Here is a 19902-nt window from a genome sequence, read left to right on the forward strand (position 1 = left end):
AGAACAACACCAATTGTATGTAATTAAAATTTTAAATAATAAAAACAAATTAAAGCGCTGTTTCTACTCAAATGTTGGACTTTATGTATATATAAGGGCAAAATACAAAGCAAAAATCATCAACGGCGCGGCGGTCGTCATTTTCATGTATCCGAGATAAGATAATGCTTATCCACCATGTTTTCATGATTGGTAATTTTGATTAGTTAGTCCTTAATTTTCAGCATCCCCTTGCTTCATAATTGCCCAAAATTTCTCAATCGGCCAGAACTAGAGACAATTGGGTGTGTTGTTGACCTTGGACCATTGTGCTACATCCTTGGTGTAACTAGACGGGACACGCAAGGGGTTGGATTATTGCTTCCATTTGATAGTTATTCATAAGAATTATATCATCTCCCGGAAGTTTTTTCCAATGTTCCCCGGTTCCAACTGGTTTCCTTCGCAAGTGGAATTTTTTTATGACTTCCCCCCGGAAGCCTCTTCTGGCTTCTCCTGAAACTTCCTTTCCCCCGAAAGCCTTCCATTGAAAGTGTCTTCCGACTTCCAAGGGAAGTTTTTTCAAAGTTCCCCAAAAATTTATTCCGACTTTTCCTAGAAGTCTCTTCCAACTTCCTCCGGAAATTTAAAACATCTTGTCCTGGAAGTTTCTTCCGGGACTTCCTCAAAAGTTCTTCTGACTTACGCTGGTTGTATCTTACAATTTTCACGAGAAGTATTGTCGGAGTTCCCCCGGAATCTGCTTTCGACTTTCTTATATGTTTCCTCCAACATCATTTGGGAGTTTCTGGCAGTTTCTATCAACTCTGAATAGGTTTCCTAATTGTTGTGGTCTATTTCTAGTGAAAATGTATGTATGGCTTCTGTATGAAAAGCTGTCTCCCGGGAAAACGAACCAGTTTCCCGGGAATCAGGAAATGTGAATTTGAGTGAATTTGGTAGGAAGCACTTGGTGGTATGAATGATTCTAGAGACAAAGTTAGTCTTCTGGCCACATCTACAGATACGACACTGGTCATGTATTTACTTGCAAACTTATCGGCAAAATCAATAGGGGTATTCACTATGCGCGTTGTAAACATATACACTATCGTAAAAATACCAGGGTCAATGGAGTGTAATGGAAGTTTACACATTTACGAAGGTGTATACGTTTACGATGCGCTTGTGAATACCCCTAATTAGAATCCCGTAAAAAAGTAAACTTGTATCCCGGTAGCTGTCGGCGTTCCCGTAGGTTTTGCTTAGGGGTCATCCACTATTTATATAATGGGTTCTCCCTCGTATATATTAATAAGATTTAATTTTTTTTTATTTAGAAAATCGCTTGGGATATTTTTTATATAAATGTATCATTTTATCACATGCTCATTTAGAATGTTTGGCTTTTTTTAGCATAAACATCGCGATGCATCGATCAAGATCAAATTATTTTCTTTTAACTTTTAAATCTTATGTAAGAGAATGTGCCCTCCCCTTGTAAAAAACTAATAAATGTTAAGGCTCCCCTATTCCCTTACATAATTTGTGGTTGACCCCTCAATGAACAGAAGATCGAGAGCTCAAACCCAAGACCGTCCCTTTCCTCACATTTGTAACTATGCTTTGTTCTATCTCAATAGTTTTAAAACAAAAAAAAATGATCTAAACATAACCCGAGCAAAGTCTAAGATCAAATTGAAATCTAAATTTGATGTTGTGATTTCGCTTATAATGATTGCTCAGGTTGCTATCGTTTTGGTCGTTTTAACGGTTAAAATATCAAAATTGAGAGCAAAAAAATCTTCCTGCTATCAGTGAGAGCAAACTGAAAACTCAATTTGATATCAATTATTCCTGTTGATAACAAAACAAGTAATCAATTGATGTTATGCTAAGGCAATGAAAACAAACCCGCAACAACATATTTTTGAAGAGCAAATGTACAGCAAAATGAAAACAAAATTTTTCAATTGCATAAACTGAAATCAAATTAGGATTTCAGTTTGATGTTGATATCAAAACTTGATGTCATTTGCTGGGAACCCACCTCACTATAACACAACTATATCCTTCCCATGACAGCCGTGGAGATGCAGAGGTGTACTCGGTCTCTAGTAACAATGGACGTCACACTAATCATCCTTCCCTACCCATGAGATCGTGAGACCGTGGCCGGCGCCGTTATTGATCTATAAAAAAGATTGAATTAGTGTACTTTTACAATGCACATGGAAAGGTAATCCCATACTCCATCTATGTGGTTCTCAGTGCAAGTGCACTAGTTCTGGTCAATCACGATGAGGCGATCTGGAGACAATTCCGCCGTTCACCGCAGCTGACGGTTGACGAATATAATAAATAATATAAGTGTCTTAAGATGTTGACGTGCTTTTTTCTAACTAAAGTAGCAGTATAACATATCATGTGACAATAGTTTCACTAACATCGGTTGAACTTTCATAAAGCCATTGCAGAGTAACCTTGGGTGGGAAAGAGTTATGTTCATGATTTGAATGGAGTAAAACAATAAAAGCTGTTGTTGGTATGCTTAAGAATTGCAAGTTGTTCTTTATAAATAAACATTACTCTGTTCCACTCCACTTTATACGTATGGCCTTTTTCCCCTATAAGAGTGGTGCTCTTTTTGTAGCATTTTTAAAAGCCAGAATGACGTTTCATATTGAATAAAAAATCGAACATTTTTTGATGTGGCTTAATGTTAATTTCATTGATGATTCATGTATGTAAAAAAAACTTACAATTCGGTGCTAAAACTCCTATACATATTTAAGAAATCGCATATTAACGAACTATCGTTAGGGTTTCCTTTTTGCCTCTAGTTCCCCTAGTTGTGTTTGTTTGGGTATTTTGTTTTTATCTGAATACACCTTGATAAGTGATGCGATCGGGTAGAGCAGCATTGTTTATTTAATTATATTTAAATCTAATGAGAATATAATTAGGCAAAGTGACAAATGCTAGGAAGGGGGCGGCCTGATATTGAACTCACGACCTTCTACTCAAGTAAGCAGAAACGTTAACCACTAGGCCAAATCCCAAAGGAAAGTCCCAACGTTATCGTTTTAACTTACGATAATAGTGATTGATAGTAATACCAGTGACTTTAGTATGGTAGGTCAACTTTACAACCCCCTGCTCCTTTCGATCTGTGTTGAGGTTCTCAAAAATTGTGCCAATTTTGATCGAACATGATCTCGATTTGCGGAAGAACTTCAATGCATGTATGGGAATGCTTTGCTTGTCAAAAATTAAAAATTGATCAATTTTTACTTGAGACTTTGAATTAGAAAAAAACTATGCAAAGCAACTTTGTCTATGATCGCAAATAGTTACTAATCTTTTACTTTAGGCAAAGTGCTCCGCGCATACCTACAAGATCATATACAGTCCTGTAGGTATGCGCTGAAGACTAGGCCTAAAGTTAAAACATAATAACTTTTTGCACAGAAGTCGAATCGATCGGTTTTCGAAAAAAGCTGTTCTGCGTAGTTTTCACAATCTAAATTTCAAGTTTGGTCAAAATTGAGCAATTTTTTTAAACTTTTGACAAGCAACTCAATAGTTTCGTTTCGGTTTCCCAAACAAACTTTAAAGTTCTTCCGTAAATCCAGATTGGTTCAAATTTGGCACACTTGTTAAGGACCTCAACACATATCAAAAGAGCAGTGGGGAGCAGGATGTTGTGATCCGCTATGCAAGCTTGATCCACCCCTAATGCACATGCTGATCTAAATCTTAATATGGTAACAATTGATTATGATATAGATTCGCATTATTGAAGTGGAAAATATATGTTAAGTTCGTTTCTCATATCCATCACATTTTTTTTGTACTGTGGTTTATATATAAATATATATTTTATAATACTATTTTTTTCAATGAATATCACGACCAAACATTGATTTTATAAAACATAATTATTATCAATAATATGCCAACATAACGCCTTCAAAACAGTACAATACATACTCAGTAGATGTATTATAAATGGAAAGGTAAAGGAGAATTGACATGAATTAAAATGTTTACATATACATTTAAAATGAAAACTTTGCCACTTGTGCAGTAAATACGCCTGACAATATCAACCAATTAGATGCTACAATGCTACCAAACACTGATCCACTATGCATTTTTGTTCAATACCGTCCAACGTGTTTGACCATATGTTCCATGTTTTTGTTCTTACCCACATTCTCATACTCTTTAAAAGTCGCTTAGTTAAACTAGTCACACTTTAGTTATGATTTTAGCAGTTATACAAGTCTTGAATCGAGCAAAAAAGGAATACAATAATGTATGCAGTTTAATGTAGCCTAATCCAATGTAGATATTGGAAGGTTAGGGCCCCTTAATGCTATTCAATATAACTTGAAGACACCATTTCAGAGCGAGATATCCATGTAGGTCAACAAAGAAATAGTTACAAGTTCCTAGCCATACATAATGAATATTGTACATGCACCACTTGAAATCTAGAGATACAACGTTTGAGGAAAAGACAACAAAATATCGTACATCTTCAAAACAATAACAAATAAACTACAACATTGGAACTACCACATAATGACACTTATTACTTGCCTAATTATTCTAATGCCGCCATTAACAGAGCAAGGAAGCCGGGATTCGCACCCTGGTAGCCCTTGACGATCAGGGAGGTGAGTCACCATAACAACACATTACTACTTATTCAATCTATTTTCCCCTTACCCACTTCTCTCTATCTCCAACAAAAATCACGTTATCCTCTAATACTTTGCATACGATACCAAATTGTATTGTTACTCTTATTATATTACAAACCTTTTGCATCTCCGCTGTTCAAAGGAAACTTTGATTTAACTTTTTGTTTTTGTAACATATCAAACGCAATAACGCCACCCCATCCATTCATTCCTTGTTCGTGTTCATTCGTGCATTAAAGCGAGAGATTTTCTACCACTTATATATCTAGTTTTACTTCCCTGTTCATTTTTGAGACTCGTCACCTAGTAGTTAGATGCCTCTTTCGAGACTAATTAAATTTGAATCGAGCAACCGTAGCGATTGTAACACGAATTTAGTAAGTTTAAACACAAGATATGAGCAGCTCGGATTAATTAGGTTTGAAGTTAAACCATGTATTCAGTAGAATGATTAAATTAAGTTCGTATACAAACACCCGTAATACCACACATATTACTAAACATCCGACACATCTTAGGAAGCAACTATCTTCTTACAACAAGTATTTATGTTTAGAATCGACGTACTCTGTTAGTTGGTACCATATAACGAGATAATTTTCAACTTTGAAGGCGTGTATCGACATGCGTCAATTGATGTATGTTATTCCATAACAAGTCTAGGCAAATAGAATTTTGCTATGAATATTTGTTGTAGGAGAAATCAAAATCTTGGTTGTTGCAAGCTACCCCATCTACGGGTAACTTGTAATATGCAGTGTTGTATGAAAGTTTAATTAATGTTCTGTGTTAAGTGAGTGATTTTTGAGTTGAAGATACAGTCCAAAATAAAACTCAATGTTTTGTCATTTGTTTGGAAGAGGTCAGACTAACCCCAAAAAATCTCAAAAATTGGTAACGTTTTCGAAAAGATTCAGGCACAAGCTTGCTTCGAGATGATAAATTATAACTTTTGTAAAATATTTGGGGGCGTAGAACAAAAAAAAACTCAATCAAAAATTCGAGTCGTGTCCAAAACGCATGTAATTATTCAAAAATATCATAAATGCAGTAGAATGTGACAAAAGCCTCTAAAAATGTCGACTCTGTAGACTTCTCTGACGTTTGTGAATTGCACAAGTATTAATGAAGAACTTTGGGTAAATTCAAAGGTTTTCTTGCACTAAAACTTATAATTTTCCCCAAGTTCTGCACTAATACTTATACATTTCATAAACGGCAGAAAAGTCTATTGCTTTTATTGTGATAAACCACTATTTGTAAGTGGATTTCCTTGTTTACCGACAATATCTGGGCTCAAACATGTGATTTCTTACTGCCATTCACACTATCATGAGGCATTTTAATATTTGTAGTGGTATCAACTACAATCTTCATACCGCAAAACTGGCAGGGCGACATCTGTCGAAATTGATGGTGGAAACTATTACTCAATTGCATGCTGTGTGAGTGAAGTTAAGCCGTGTGAGTCGCCTGTTTGTGAGTGACTGCATGTTTTTTTTTGTTGGCTCTTTCATTGCCTCGCCCTGTGCCGTTGGGTCCCCTGACTGTTAGAGCAATGCATTACATTGGCTTCTCGCCACAAGATCGCACTAATGCAACGTTGCTAGTGTAGCCGTGTAAAATCGATTTGTTTATTATTTTCAACCACGAAATCAGCTGTCAATGTGTTCGACTTGACAGCGGTTTGTTTTTTTTTTTTAATTTTCAACCAGTAAATTGTATGTATTAGTGAAACTGCTCACTAATACTAACGGTGGTAGAGAACTCTATAGTGTAGTGCATTCACACTAAGCCTAGGGGTCTTTCTTAGCTTAGTCGGCCCAAGCTACAAAGCAAGACCACACTGGAGGTGGCTGGGTACGATTCCCGGTCCGGTCTAGTCGTTTTTCGGGTTGGATTTTTTTTGACTCCTGGGCATAGTGTGTGTATGATTGTACTTGCCACACTATTTGTACTAATGCAAAAATGGTACAGGCATAAAAAGCTCTCAATTAAACACTGTGGAAATGCATCTAAATCAGTAAGTTGAGAGCACGCATTAAGCTAATATGCGATAAGCAATAAACTTGAAATGCAGAAGAAGATCAATATTCACACTCAACATAAGTATTCAATAATTGTATGCTCTGGCATGAACGCAAGAATCTAGAATCCGGGAGACTTAGAAGCTGACAACTCTACCGTTGATCAAATAGCCCAATTCAATTGCTTTTCAGTTACTTTGAAACTAAATCTACACTAAAATGACAAGATTTGGTCGTTTAAACAAGGTTGAACATGTTTTGAAATAATTTTTTTTAATTCAATGGACTTGAATGGTCAAAGTTTTACCGAAAGTTCAGCTGTTATGATTTCGGTAAAATTTACCGAACACGAAAACAAAATCTTAGTGTGTTACTTATTAAATGGGTAAAAATGTCACCCATTAAGATACTAAATAGGTATTTTTTACGCACTTTCAAGTTAGCGTGTAGTAAAAGTTTGGACGTCTGCCGAAAGCTGTTCCAAACACTGTCAAAATGCACTGCACGCTATTCTGGGGCTACTTATGTTTGAGTTGAAAATCTCTCAGTTTGAGCAAAAGGGAACCTACTCAAAAATGAGTATACATACTAAGTTGGGAATGACAAGTCGATAAATGGTCAACAGCGACCTGAATCTGATCGATGTTGTTTATTTCTCAACTCAAAGTTTACTCATTTTGTGTAGGTTCCCTTTTGGCTAAACCGAGTGATTTTCAAAAAAAGATGAGAAGCCGTGTGACGTGTTCGATTAGAACATGATTGAAAATGTTCGTATGAAATCAATAAAGTAGTAAATAATAGGATGTAGTGTACCTTTGTGGAGTGTGATGTGATGTATGTTATCGACCACACTGAAGCAACATTTCACCCAATCTCTATTGGCGAAATCTTTTAAATTTCATTGGATGTCCAATGAAGATATTGCTTTGAAAAATTCAATGGAAGTTATTTGTCAATGATTTTCATATGACCACCATTTAAGACACATAGTTCGGAGAACGTAGCCATCTGCAAACATATTGCTGTCTTCCGGAACATCAATACTCGCTTTCAAACAACGGAAACGAGTAGGACTCGGTTTGATCACCGTTAAGCAATGCACTTTTTTGCTATTGTTATATATTTTAAATGTAAATTTAAATTTGTCATGAGCAAATCACGCAGAAATACATAAACACGTCAATTGAGCAGCGCAACCTACTTCGATCCCTTGATAAGTATACTATAGGTAGGGTAAGGTAGAGAAAAGTTCGACCTTAGTAGAAATCTCGGAAATAGTGGTTTTCCACTATAAATGCAATAGGGTCGCATTTTTGTCAAAGTTTTTGTCACATGCTGCTCCATTTATGATTGTTTAGAGTAAATAAATACGCGTTAGAAAATTTGTGACTCGAAGTTCTGCCTCACTATAGGCAATTCTAGCTTCCTGATAACATATCAAAAGTCTGATACTCCTAAAATCATCTTCAAGAAAAACGCAAACTAAAAGAAAATTACCCCGTCACTGCTGAATTTTTCCTGTTGCATATCAACAAAGTTAGTAGAAATGTTATAATTTATCTTCCCGAAACACACTTTTGCCTAAAAATCATGTAAAAATAAAGGTGCTCTGAGACAGACATATACGAGCGTCAATTTTGACATAAAATTGAGTCATAACAGACGCGAAATTCAACTCAAACAAACGTACTTTTCATCGAGTAATGAACTTTTCAGTCGCGGAGCACTTAATTTTACATGAAATATTTGTTTACGTCTGATCCTTTATGTCAAAGTTAGTTATTTCTTAGTGTGTATAACGCTTCGAAAACACCACCAATTGTTGTGTCTGGCTCTCAAAGACCAAAACAATTAGTTTTATTTTGCACAGGCGTCGAAAACCTCAAAACGAACTTTTGCCCCAGCTCACTATACTCTATAATCATCAGCCTTCTGAAAGATTTTTCAAAAAATCGCCTGGAAGGTAAAATTTTTACATAACAGTCGTTAGATTAGTTGTAAACAAATATCAATGATTGTGTCACGTAAAATTACATGGCAGGTTGCCTAATGCAATAAATTAGACGACGTCGTCTTGTTGGGCTAACGTAGGGTGCTGTTGCAAGTTACCCCATTTTGCGGTAAGGTATACCGTGGCAAGCTGAAACGCGCGGGGAAGTTGAAACGGTAAAGGGCCACGCACATTAGATCCGGATCGGACGCGTTGCGGCAAAGTGACAGCTAAATCTATTGTCTAACTGTCAAATTTACGTCAACGCAACGCAAACGGATCTAATTTGGGTGGCCCTTAAGTGTATCTCTTAGCGGAAGTGAATATTCACTGTAATTATTTTTGAGAGGCATTGTGTACTTCCGCAAACTACTAGATTAGAAATAATCTAATTGATTATTCACTTCCGCTAATAGATACACCTACCGTTTCAACTTCGTCAAGCATTTCAATTTGTCCCGGTGTACCTTATTTACGATGTTGGCGAGCATGATGTTATTTACGTTTCAAAATATTACCCCTTATTACTACATCAAAAAGAAGGTCGATGTTATTCGGTCAAATGCTTTCAAAATGTGATATTACATACATCTAATATATATTGTCTTTTTATCTCAAAAATGAGGTTATGCCGAACCGAAATGAAAATACACTGAATTTATTTATAAAGAAAATGATTCTTTAGCGTTTTAAAGCGTTAATATTTCAAATACTTTTCCGAATTTCAGTAGATTTTTGTTGATTATTGGTTCGAAATGAACGCGATTCGCGTGGCTGGTATTTCAAACATGAATTAATTAATTTAGCATAGTAATTTTGCACATCAAATTCTACATACAAATCAACATAAGATACCCTATTCTATAGTACTGAAACCCATTTCAAATATGTAACACGTTTTCATATTCACTTACCTTCAAGTATTCAACCACGACTATTATGCTATTCACCTCACTTAATACATTAAAAAGAATGCCTTTGTTTCAGACACAGACAGCATGACTCATTCTCCTTTTCCTAATGCACTTGAAAGAAAACTTTCTCCAACAGAATATACAGAATAAAAATAAAAATAAAAATATGAATTCCTCGCTTAACATTAAGTATAATCGTGTTTAAATACTATTGCAACATGTATCAAAGATTGCTTCGAAGCTTAGCTCCATAGTATATATGGTTTTCTTTCTATTCCCTACTAGCGCATCTGTTTGAGAATGTTTAGTTTTTTCCCCTGTCGTCCTGCTATGTAGCTATTCTTGTTTCTTGTGTTTGAGACTCGAGTAGATGCTTGATTATTATTTTTTGGTTAATTCAACAAAAGTATCAGTTTAAGTAACACTCACAGACAAGATATGTTTTGTCCCTGAGAAAAGAATATCTGTTTGAAGTTTTTTACACTTTAGAACTCTGGTTGGATTGTTGAACCTGATACGCATTTGAATATTCAATGCATCGAGAGTTGAGTTTGAAATCGTGAGTTGTCAGGTATTTAGAGAGAACCTGTTGTGAAAAGTAGTTGATAGTTTTTTGAGTTTTTGTTCATATCGATTGTTCAATGAGTTGTCGTTTCTTTTTACCTTTGGTTTCATTTGTTTTTTTCCTTTTATATTTATTTTCTAATTTCGATTGTAGAGCGAAGAAGCGGGAGCTAAAACCACAAATATGTTAAATATGCAAGGCGGTAAGCTTATATCTTAATGGAATTTGTTCGACTACGTTTGAAAATTGCAGTTGGTACATTGACTTAACAAATACTAATGACAAAATTTGCGAAAGAGCGTGATCAACGTTTTCCTTAACTTGGCTTAAACAGCAACATTTTGAAAAGAGAGTGTGCAAAAATTGTAGTGATTAGTGAGCGAGGCAGCGAGTCGTTGCATTTAATTAAGTAAACTAATTGATGATTGTAATCAAAGATAGTGTATACTGACTTTTGTAAACAGAGCAGGCCTGTATTGTTTCTCAAATAGATTAGTTAGGAAAAAGTTACTTTAAGGTTTCTGCTATCCTAGTGATACAAATGAGACAGTATTTGCTAAGATGCGATTTGTGATATTTTTCGATCTAGAGCACTGAAGTGGGAATGCGTACCATCGTCATGCTGGACGAACAAGGAGGTAAGACATTAATCACTTGTTATCAACCACTATTAATCATAGCCACGTGGAATATGGGTTAGTTTTTGTTTTCGGCAAAATCGTAATGTGTGTAAATTGAGTAATTTTCTTAAATTAAAAACACCTTTGGCTGAAACCGAATTCAGGAAGCAAAAACTAACAATATGTTTATCATTACTAAAAAAAAAATATCTGTGTATGAGGGTAAGAAAATAATATAACTAAACATCGGAAACCAAAATATTTATAGCATGCAGGCGTATCATATATTATATTAGGTACACCGAAATAGCAACTTCAAAACAAGTTATTATCTATAATGCCTTCTCTAAAAACAATTTATCCTTCCAGTTTGTGTAAAATGTATAGGCCAAATAACAGCAAACAAAACAAATCTATAATCACAAATCACTACAATGTACTACGTACAAAAAAACGTGCACTGAAACTATATTGCCATTCACTAACAAAACGAGTAAACAGATATTGAAAAATCTAACAAAAAATATGCAATCATTTTGTCCTACGACCAGTAACAGTACTAAAACATCAGCACCGCACAGAAATTAACCACATTGAACAACTAACGCAAACTCTGCTTCTTATTGCCTTACAATTATATATCAAAAAGAACCTCACCACAACATACTACAAATTCTCAAAGTAGACCCACAAGTGAGTACTGACATAACTTACAACGTATTCCAAGAAAACACGAATTCTATCTCTTTCTATATCGTTTTCGTTCTGATCTTTCTTCTTTATGTTTCGTGTTGTTTCCTACAATTTTTATTATGTCCTTTGGTTCAGTTGATTATTTTACTAAACTAATTTAGTGAAATTAGGTTTGTTTTTTAAAATTTTTCCATAGTTAGTAAACTGTTAGTACAACCTATTCTATTATCTCTAGAATCCTTAGGATTAAGAACCTTATGCAGTTAAAAAATTGATTACAAATATTGTCCACTTGGAATTGATTGAATGTTCTGTTGGGTTTCATTCAATTGAATGATATGAAAAAAAAAATCAGCAGTGGTGTTTTGTTCAAAATTTCTGCTGAAGAATCTTATCCTATTTCCTATTTCCATGATTACTGCTGCCATATTTGGTGTAGTCATTTTACTAATCACTGTATTGTCTGAACTAGGTACCTACAAGATTTGTTCCTCATTAAACACATTAGCGCCCGAATAGGCTACGTGTACCCAGCACCTTACTCCGCTTGTGGCGAAGCCAACCAAAACTTGCAAAGAGGGTGGTATGATTTAACTTATTAATTCAGCAAAATTAATTACAGCATTAATGATAATTCAGTACTTTTTAATGAATAAGGATTCAATGAACTTTTAAGTTAAATTCAAACGTCGAATTAATCACGAGTTGTATCAAGTATGTAACGGCATGCTAGGGTAATGACATGTAGCACAGATGCCGCAAGAAGGATAAGCGAAAATAATATTCAGTGAAAATTCTGACCGAGGTTATCGGCTTCTGGCAGACCTCACACACGTTGATTTTTTTTACAGTTGATCCCTTAACGGCCTTGACGACTGAAAGCCATTGGCTCAAGGCTTTCTCAAAGAGGCTTTTCCTCATCCAACATTTCATTAAGATGAAATTACATTGCATAAAAAAATACACAAATGACCCTGTTCAGGAGAAAATAATAATCTTCAGACGGCGTACATATTCACAAGAACTACTGTTGAAAAGTAAAATTTCACATTTCTTAAATTCTTTATAAGGAAATTTTTTGAAAAATTTCGTTTTGACGTAGAACTACGTCTTTGTCGACAATACAGTATTATATTTTGCATAATTCTATATGCGTATACGAATACGCGGTAAACTACATAATGATGATGTGTGATAATTTTATGTTAGGGTTGTCCTCCAAATTGGAGAACAAAGAGGTGTTTAAAGCCCGTATGGTCGTTATACCTCTTCCTCCCCTACTTCGCTGACATATGAACCAATATTTTGTTCAATATTGAAAGTACCGTTTTCTGTACACTCTCTTCTCTGCTTCAGAGACCTAATTTAAAACTAGTGATGGAGCTACTAAAAAAATGAACGTATTTTTTGGCAGTTGTTATATCCCACAACATGCATTGCGTCTTTGTGGACTATTCTGGAGTGCTACTCCAAAATATATAACGGCTTGTTTAGGACCCCACATTTGAATTTTCATAATTTCAAGACCAACAATTGAAATGGCTTTAACTCCATTTTGTAAACAAACGAATGAACGGTTCGCGAGAAAATGACTTTACAAGGTTTGTTTACAAAATGGAGTTAAGGCCATTTCAATTGTTGGTCTTGATTTATTACATTCCAGGAAAAATACTTGAACCAACATTGAACCATAACCGAAACAATGAAATATATTACTTGAAAAATTTAAGATAAAGTATAATAGTCAAAAATGCATGACATACATTGTGTAGTTCTACGTCATACTGCAGTCGTGTCTAGGACACAAACCTTTAATTTTTTTTTTCTTTCAAAACAGGAATTCTGGTCACTAAAATGTATTCACAGTTTTCTACTTTCCAAGCGAAAGACAGTGAACAAATTTTCATGAACGGCATTGATTTTGATTGAAAAACTGCTTTTGAATTTTTTCAAAAATATTCCGCGCCCTTTTCCCGTTAACATTAATTAATAATTTAACTGTATATTCAACTATGATTTTTATATGAAATTGAAATTAATTTTTTACTTTGTTGGTATTAATTTGTGAATTAGCCGAGTTTTCAGATTTATTGACTGGAAAAATCATACATAGCGTAAGACGGGGTGACATTGGGCCTAGTGGGTGACATTGGGCCAAACTAGATTTTTTTTTATTGATGCAAATATCTTGAATATACAGCAAATGATGACTAGAATATGTTTCTTGAACTCCTGGAGTGAAGTGGAGTCAACATTAACCATTTGTTTTATTTAAATAGTGCTTTGAAGTCAAGTGTCATAAATAGTAGCAAAAAAATGTTTTTTTTTTAAATGCACACAAGCAAAAAATAGTTTGAACACACTTGTATGTGGTTAAAAGAGGGTTACAAGCGATCTTTAGCCATACATACGAAGTATGTTGGGATCATTTGTTTTTTTTAGTCAAATGAGTTATAAATTTTAATCAACTATTTTCATGACAGTCGTAAATATATCATTATATTCACATGCTTCAAACAATATATTTTAATATATGCACATGCTTAAAATTGTTTTTTTTTTTTGCTAAAATGTGAATGTTGTAGGGAACGAACATTTTTGATTTTTTATTCAATATCACCCCCACTGACGGTACCTCATTGTATTCAAAACTCTTTTTAGTAGATCACATTAAGCTTAATTTTAAATATCAATGATTAATTTTACGGCTTTATCTATAATGATCTAAAACATAGAATTAAATCGACATAAGTCCCGCGCATTATCCATCGGGATCTGATCCGTTGCAGCAAAGTGACAGAAAAATCTATTGTATTATAACCTCTGTTGGAAAAGTTCGCGATATTTCACGAAGTTCACCAAGGGAAAAGTTTGCGGGTTATAGTGAGTTTTCGCGGACTTTTCGATCACTGTGTCTAACTGTCAAATTTGCCGCAATGGATCAGATTTGGATGCATTGAGCGTGGCTATTGAGGGAGGTGCAAATAAATAGAATATTCAATGAAAAAAAAAACATCGGGTTAAAGATTTTAAAATCACCTAAATGATCTTAAAACGTAAAAAAAAAGCCTTTTAAACGCTAAATGGTTTTTGTACCCTCGGAAATTACCATAAAAGCACCAACATGGCCTCAAAACCACTTTATTTACCATTTCAATCGCTAAAAACGCTTCTAAAATTATTTGCAGCGGTCCTGTTAAATGAGCTTTACAACGCCAAAATGGTATTCAAATGGGTTTAAAAATGTAAAATTACCTTTAAAACCTTAATTTTATAGAAATTGCTTAAATTTCTCGTTCAGGGAAAAGCAAACATATAATTTCTGAACTATATGTTATTCTTTGTATAATAGGGCCTGGGAGCCAGGGACCGGGACAGCCAATGATTGTATTATTTAATTCTCATCTAGTTTCGATGTCGATGGGTTTGGTCATGTCATATGATCCGTATAAGATACCCATTATACCAAGTAACATTAAAGGGTTTTATGTTAGCCTTCTAGTCAATTCTAAGCTTTTTAATGACTGTATCGAAAATAAGTCTTGTCTACGACTTCCTTCCATAAAAAATGCTTTAAAATAAGAAAAAAAGTTCTTTAATTATGTATGTCATGTTCTTCTTAAGGAGTTATACCAAATAAAACAATATTCTTTTGAGCACTTTTGTAATGATAGATTTTGCTCCACGTTTGGACAAAGTGAAAAAAACAGGTTTTTCGTACTTTTTAAATCCATCTGCTTTTTTTTAACTCTTTCATGATCTAATTAGCCTTAGAATCCATGGAAATGGTTCTGAAGAAAACGCAACAAAAATATCAATTGTTTTGGCCTATTTATGTACCTACGTTATTCTTGCTGAAAAATGGAAAAATCAGAAATTAATATTTTTCCGAGAACAACCCATTATATTCGTTTGTTCACAACTACAACCTATTGAATGCCGATTACTGATGCTGAATAGCAATATTAAAAGCATCTTCAAAAGAATATTAAGACTTCTCAAATTTTGAAACACTAAAAAAAAAACAAAACACTAAAAAAACTACTGAACTACTATACGAGGAATCAAATCTAAGAGGATATCAGTCCCATAAAGATTGTTTGTTTGTTTGTTTGTTTGTTTTTTAAAAAAAGGACATGACATAATTAGTCGAAGAGCACAAATTTCGGGTTTGGAAAGAAAATAAATGTTTACCACTTATTTTCGATACAGTCCTTATGGAACATGCATAAATTACGTAGCAGGTAGGGGTTTCAGAATTTGTGACCGGCCATGTATTGGATATAGCAAAATACGTTAAGAGGGGAGGAGGGGTTTAAAAATGATCAAAAATATGCTACGTCATTTATGTATGCTCCTTTACATCCTTTCAAACCCATTATAACCTAAAATTATTACTTGGGATATGACAAAAACTGTACTTTTTTCTCATGTGATTTGATGTGTCACATGATAAGTTTAGATCCAAGTCAGAAACTGGCCACCTCCTCGGGGGTACCTGGAACATGCCTAGATGTGGGGAAATGTGGTTCTGAGAACTCGATATTGACCACCATTGATTTTGTTTTAGAATTATCATGTTATTTGTTGTGTGTCGCATTATGGTTTTTAACCAAGTCAGAAACATAAGGTGTAGTGGCGGAGCCGCCGGGATGTTCTGAGGCATAACGTCTCTGATCACGGGAAATAAAGCCGTTGGTCCCCGGTTCATGAGTTGACGGGTCGATACGTAACGAATTGAATTCATCCATACAAATTGCTTATTTTCCACCAGTGTGTAGCGTTACTGAGTTATAAAAGTTCGTAGTGCTGTACCCGAATTATTTTATCTTTTAGAATTCTATTGCAATATTCATGACTGAGAAAGTGATTGTCACATTCGATTACCGAATTGCCGATTGCCAGGGTTTTTCGATAGTATTGACTATTCCCTTGGCATTCCAAAGGTCATGAGACAATTATGCAAATAGTGTGCTTCGTGGACTTGCGGTTTACTTTTTTGCTTCCGGGTGCACGACAAAACAAAACTTTAAATGATGAAAGGATACTTAAAATTCTAGAGATAATAGATATATTGAGATATTTGTAACAAGTTTAGTGTTTAAAACGTTAAATGTATTTGTTTTGGTTCAAACGAATCCATTTATTTTTTATTTATTTTATTTTATATACTACACAGTTATCAGTGACAATCTTACTCCATATACCTTTACATTGCCCTTTATACTCTTTGTTCCAGTTGATAGGAAACGGTTGCATTCCTTTGAAACGTATAACTCAATACTAGTAGAATATCCTACCTAGTTCACATTGCCTTTTAAAGTTTACACTTATCAGCGATAGTCAGACATTAAATTTATTGCATGCAGTATAAACTTTTTATCCCTAAGTAGCTATAGCAAACCTCCACTTGTAATCAGCCAATTTTTCACATTATGAAAACATTCATCATAACATTTGAAGCACTCTAAAACCTCCCATAAACCTTCATCTCTATCTAACTGAACTAACCTCATCGCCAATATGATTGTCGATCTTTCCCTATCACGCTTCTAACCCCGCATAAAACTGTGTATTATATCCAAATTATCGAAATAAAACCTCATTGACTATGGTCAAACACATTGCTGATTTTCGTATTTCCCTGTCTTGCCTGATGTTTCCATGTGTTATTGAAATAACGTACAACCACGACCATCACTACCGCTACAGAACAACTGGATCGCATCGAGGAGGGTATGGATCAGATCAACGCCGACATGCGAGAAGCCGAGAAAAATCTCAGTGGAATGGAGAAATGCTGTGGCATTTGTGTATTGCCGTGCAATAAGTATGAACATTTGGCCATCCTTAAACTTTCTACCTACACCCTAGATGCGTTTAAACTAACTCACTCTACTTTGTTTTTGGATAAACTTGACATTCTTATCGATTAATTGCCTTAGAATATTTATATACAAAAGCACTAACCTTCTCTGTCCTCGCAGTCGATGTTTATACTAATCAACACATTTTTCTATTACAACCCTGCGTGCAATAACGTGACGCAAATAGGAGTGCATCATTCAAGGAAGACGATGGCACATGGAAAGGTAACGACGACGGTAAAGTTGTGAATAATCAGCCACAAAGAGTTATGGACGACCGTAATGGACTAGGACCACAAGCGGGTTACATTGGAAGGTATTTGTCAACAATTCGATCTATTATGTTGCTAATTGATGTATAAAAAAAAATGCAAAAAGATGCAAGCGTTTAAATTACGCACAGTTTATCATAAAATTAGACACCTTTCACTATCGCACTGTATACTGATCGTTCAAATTGGAAACAGAGTTTTTCAACGATTCAAAATCCAATCAATACATTTAAGTTATGATAGTTAAAAAAAATGGGAGATGTTCCAACAATACAACCGCTAACATTACAAAGACCTGGAAATGTGATTTTAAAACCACCATTAAAAACTGAAATTCGGAATATTTTAAATAATTCTGGATTCCGCATATGTCCAATGAGAAAACAACAACAAATCGTATGTAATGCACAATATTGGCTTATGGTCGATTTCTTTACCTACACTTAAGGCTCTAACCAGGTAAAACTATATGAGTAAACCTAGTTTTCGAGGAGAAGAAATCATGAAGAATGTGGGTGTCTATAGTGTAATACCTGTACAAAGAAAGATAGATGGATTAGTAGTTTCCATTGAATTCCACTACCTTAATTGCTAATCCTTAACAGATAAGCTTATTTCGTCTACAATGTGCAGTACTAGTCGAGTTTTATTATTAGTATTAGTACCATACACTGAAGAAATCTACACATTGTAGACAAAATACTCTTATCTGTCAAGACTAAGCAATTAAGGTAGTTGAATTAAATGGAAATTACTAATCCTTCTCTTTTTCTATATAAGAAGTAATCAGTCTTTATGCGCATTGAAAGTGGAGGACATATTCGTGCAACTACAAATTAAACGACTTGATTTGACATCATTTACGATTTAATGTGTCTTCGTATCGCCTTACGATTTTATCCGATTTTATTTGTACTATTTAAAAGTGACTAACCGTCAAGAATTTGCGATATATGCGATTAAACATCATACGATTAATTTCACACTTTTATGCGTTGTTGACTTCAACGATCTGTGTATTTTTATACGACATCTGGTCACCTGGGTGCCTTTAATTGTTTGAAGATTTTCATTGTTAGGCGAGGTTCCTGCTGGAAGCGTTAGTAGAAACTAGAAATACTAGAATAAGAGATCAGCGGGGAAAAAAAACATGGATATGGCGTTGCGTTGCGTTTGTAACGGAGTAATTCGTAGGTTACATACTGGCAACTGTCATGTATCTGCTTTAACTTTCTTCTAATTGCTTAAGGAAAACTATTTGGGAATTAATAGCTCTCTAATCAGAATTCAGAATAGGAAAAGCATGACAATTAACATTGCCGGCCACGCACATCTTCTCCGTTACGGGAAAAGGAAGGATATTATTGATGTAACATTTACTTAACGGAAGGCCAGCGACTCAACGACGCCCTCAGATGCTACGGAGTTGGATAGTTGGGTAGGAGATGGGTCAGTATTCGTTTAAGCAGGCGATGCGCGACCATAGTAATTGTTTTGTTTTGGAGGAGCTTGGGAAAACCCACGATATTCTACTCAGTAAGCAAAAGCGGTAGCGGTTTAGCTAGCCGAGCTCCTCAATTTTAATTCCAATCCTGTTTAAAATAAAATGTAAACAAACAAAAAGGTAGGGCCTCACCCGAATGATCGAATTTACTCCTTTATATGGCTGAATTATCTATTATTGAATAACTTTTATTTACGATAATTACAGGAAAACATAAAATAAAATATTGATTGCAGACAAAACATGATTGCATCCAAGTAACGTTGCAAGTTTTATGGAGGTTTTAAAGCATTCTATGAGTCTTAATCATGGTCGCAACAAGATATTTTCACAAAAGTATTTCACGCATTCTTCAGGATATACTTTTTTCTACCTATCTTTATATTAGGCATATGGACATGCGTTAGCTTCGAAACTTCTAACCAAACTGGGAAATCTAACAGATCGCAAAAAAAAAAACAGGGTTGCGTCCACTCACCTGTCACAAAAAACTGTTTCCCGGAACTATGAAGTCACCAGATGTTATAATGATAGTCTGCACTTGCAAGTCACAAGAATAGGCTGAAAATCATGTGTTGACTCACGAAAACCGGCAATAATTTCGCTATCCGAGCGTCACAATAAGCAACTCCACGATTCGTGAGCGTTCACTCAGAGTGAACGCTCACAAATCACAAAATCACTGACTGTGACGCTCTGCATACTCCTGTAACCTACAAGTACTAATCATCATTAGAACATCCAAAGACTTCACAATTC

General features: G+C 34.9%; 1 protein-coding gene across 9 annotated transcripts in view; it reads left to right on the forward strand.

Annotated features, from left to right (window-relative positions):
- Positions 1-19902, forward strand: part of LOC135703611 (synaptosomal-associated protein 25) — a 63179-nt gene that overhangs the window by 23866 nt on the left and 19411 nt on the right. For 5 of the 9 annotated variants that reach the window (XM_065224889.1, XM_065224882.1, XM_065224883.1 and 2 more), the window contains exons 4-6: positions 10777-10825; positions 17213-17330; positions 17555-17683. In XM_065224889.1, the coding sequence (XP_065080961.1) occupies positions 10777-10825; positions 17213-17330; positions 17555-17683 (296 nt within the window). Of the gene's footprint in view, positions 1-4615; positions 4665-10340; positions 10390-10776; positions 10826-17212; positions 17331-17554; positions 17684-19902 lie in introns of all 9 variants that reach the window. The other 4 variants (XM_065224891.1, XM_065224890.1, XM_065224884.1 and 1 more) reach the window with 2 other exon arrangements.

Source organism: Ochlerotatus camptorhynchus, unplaced genomic scaffold (assembly GCF_037179485.1).
Source record: "Ochlerotatus camptorhynchus isolate MF236.1 unplaced genomic scaffold, CSIRO-AGI_Acam_v1.1 ptg000216l, whole genome shotgun sequence".
NCBI classification, from domain to species: domain Eukaryota; kingdom Metazoa; phylum Arthropoda; class Insecta; order Diptera; family Culicidae; genus Ochlerotatus; species Ochlerotatus camptorhynchus.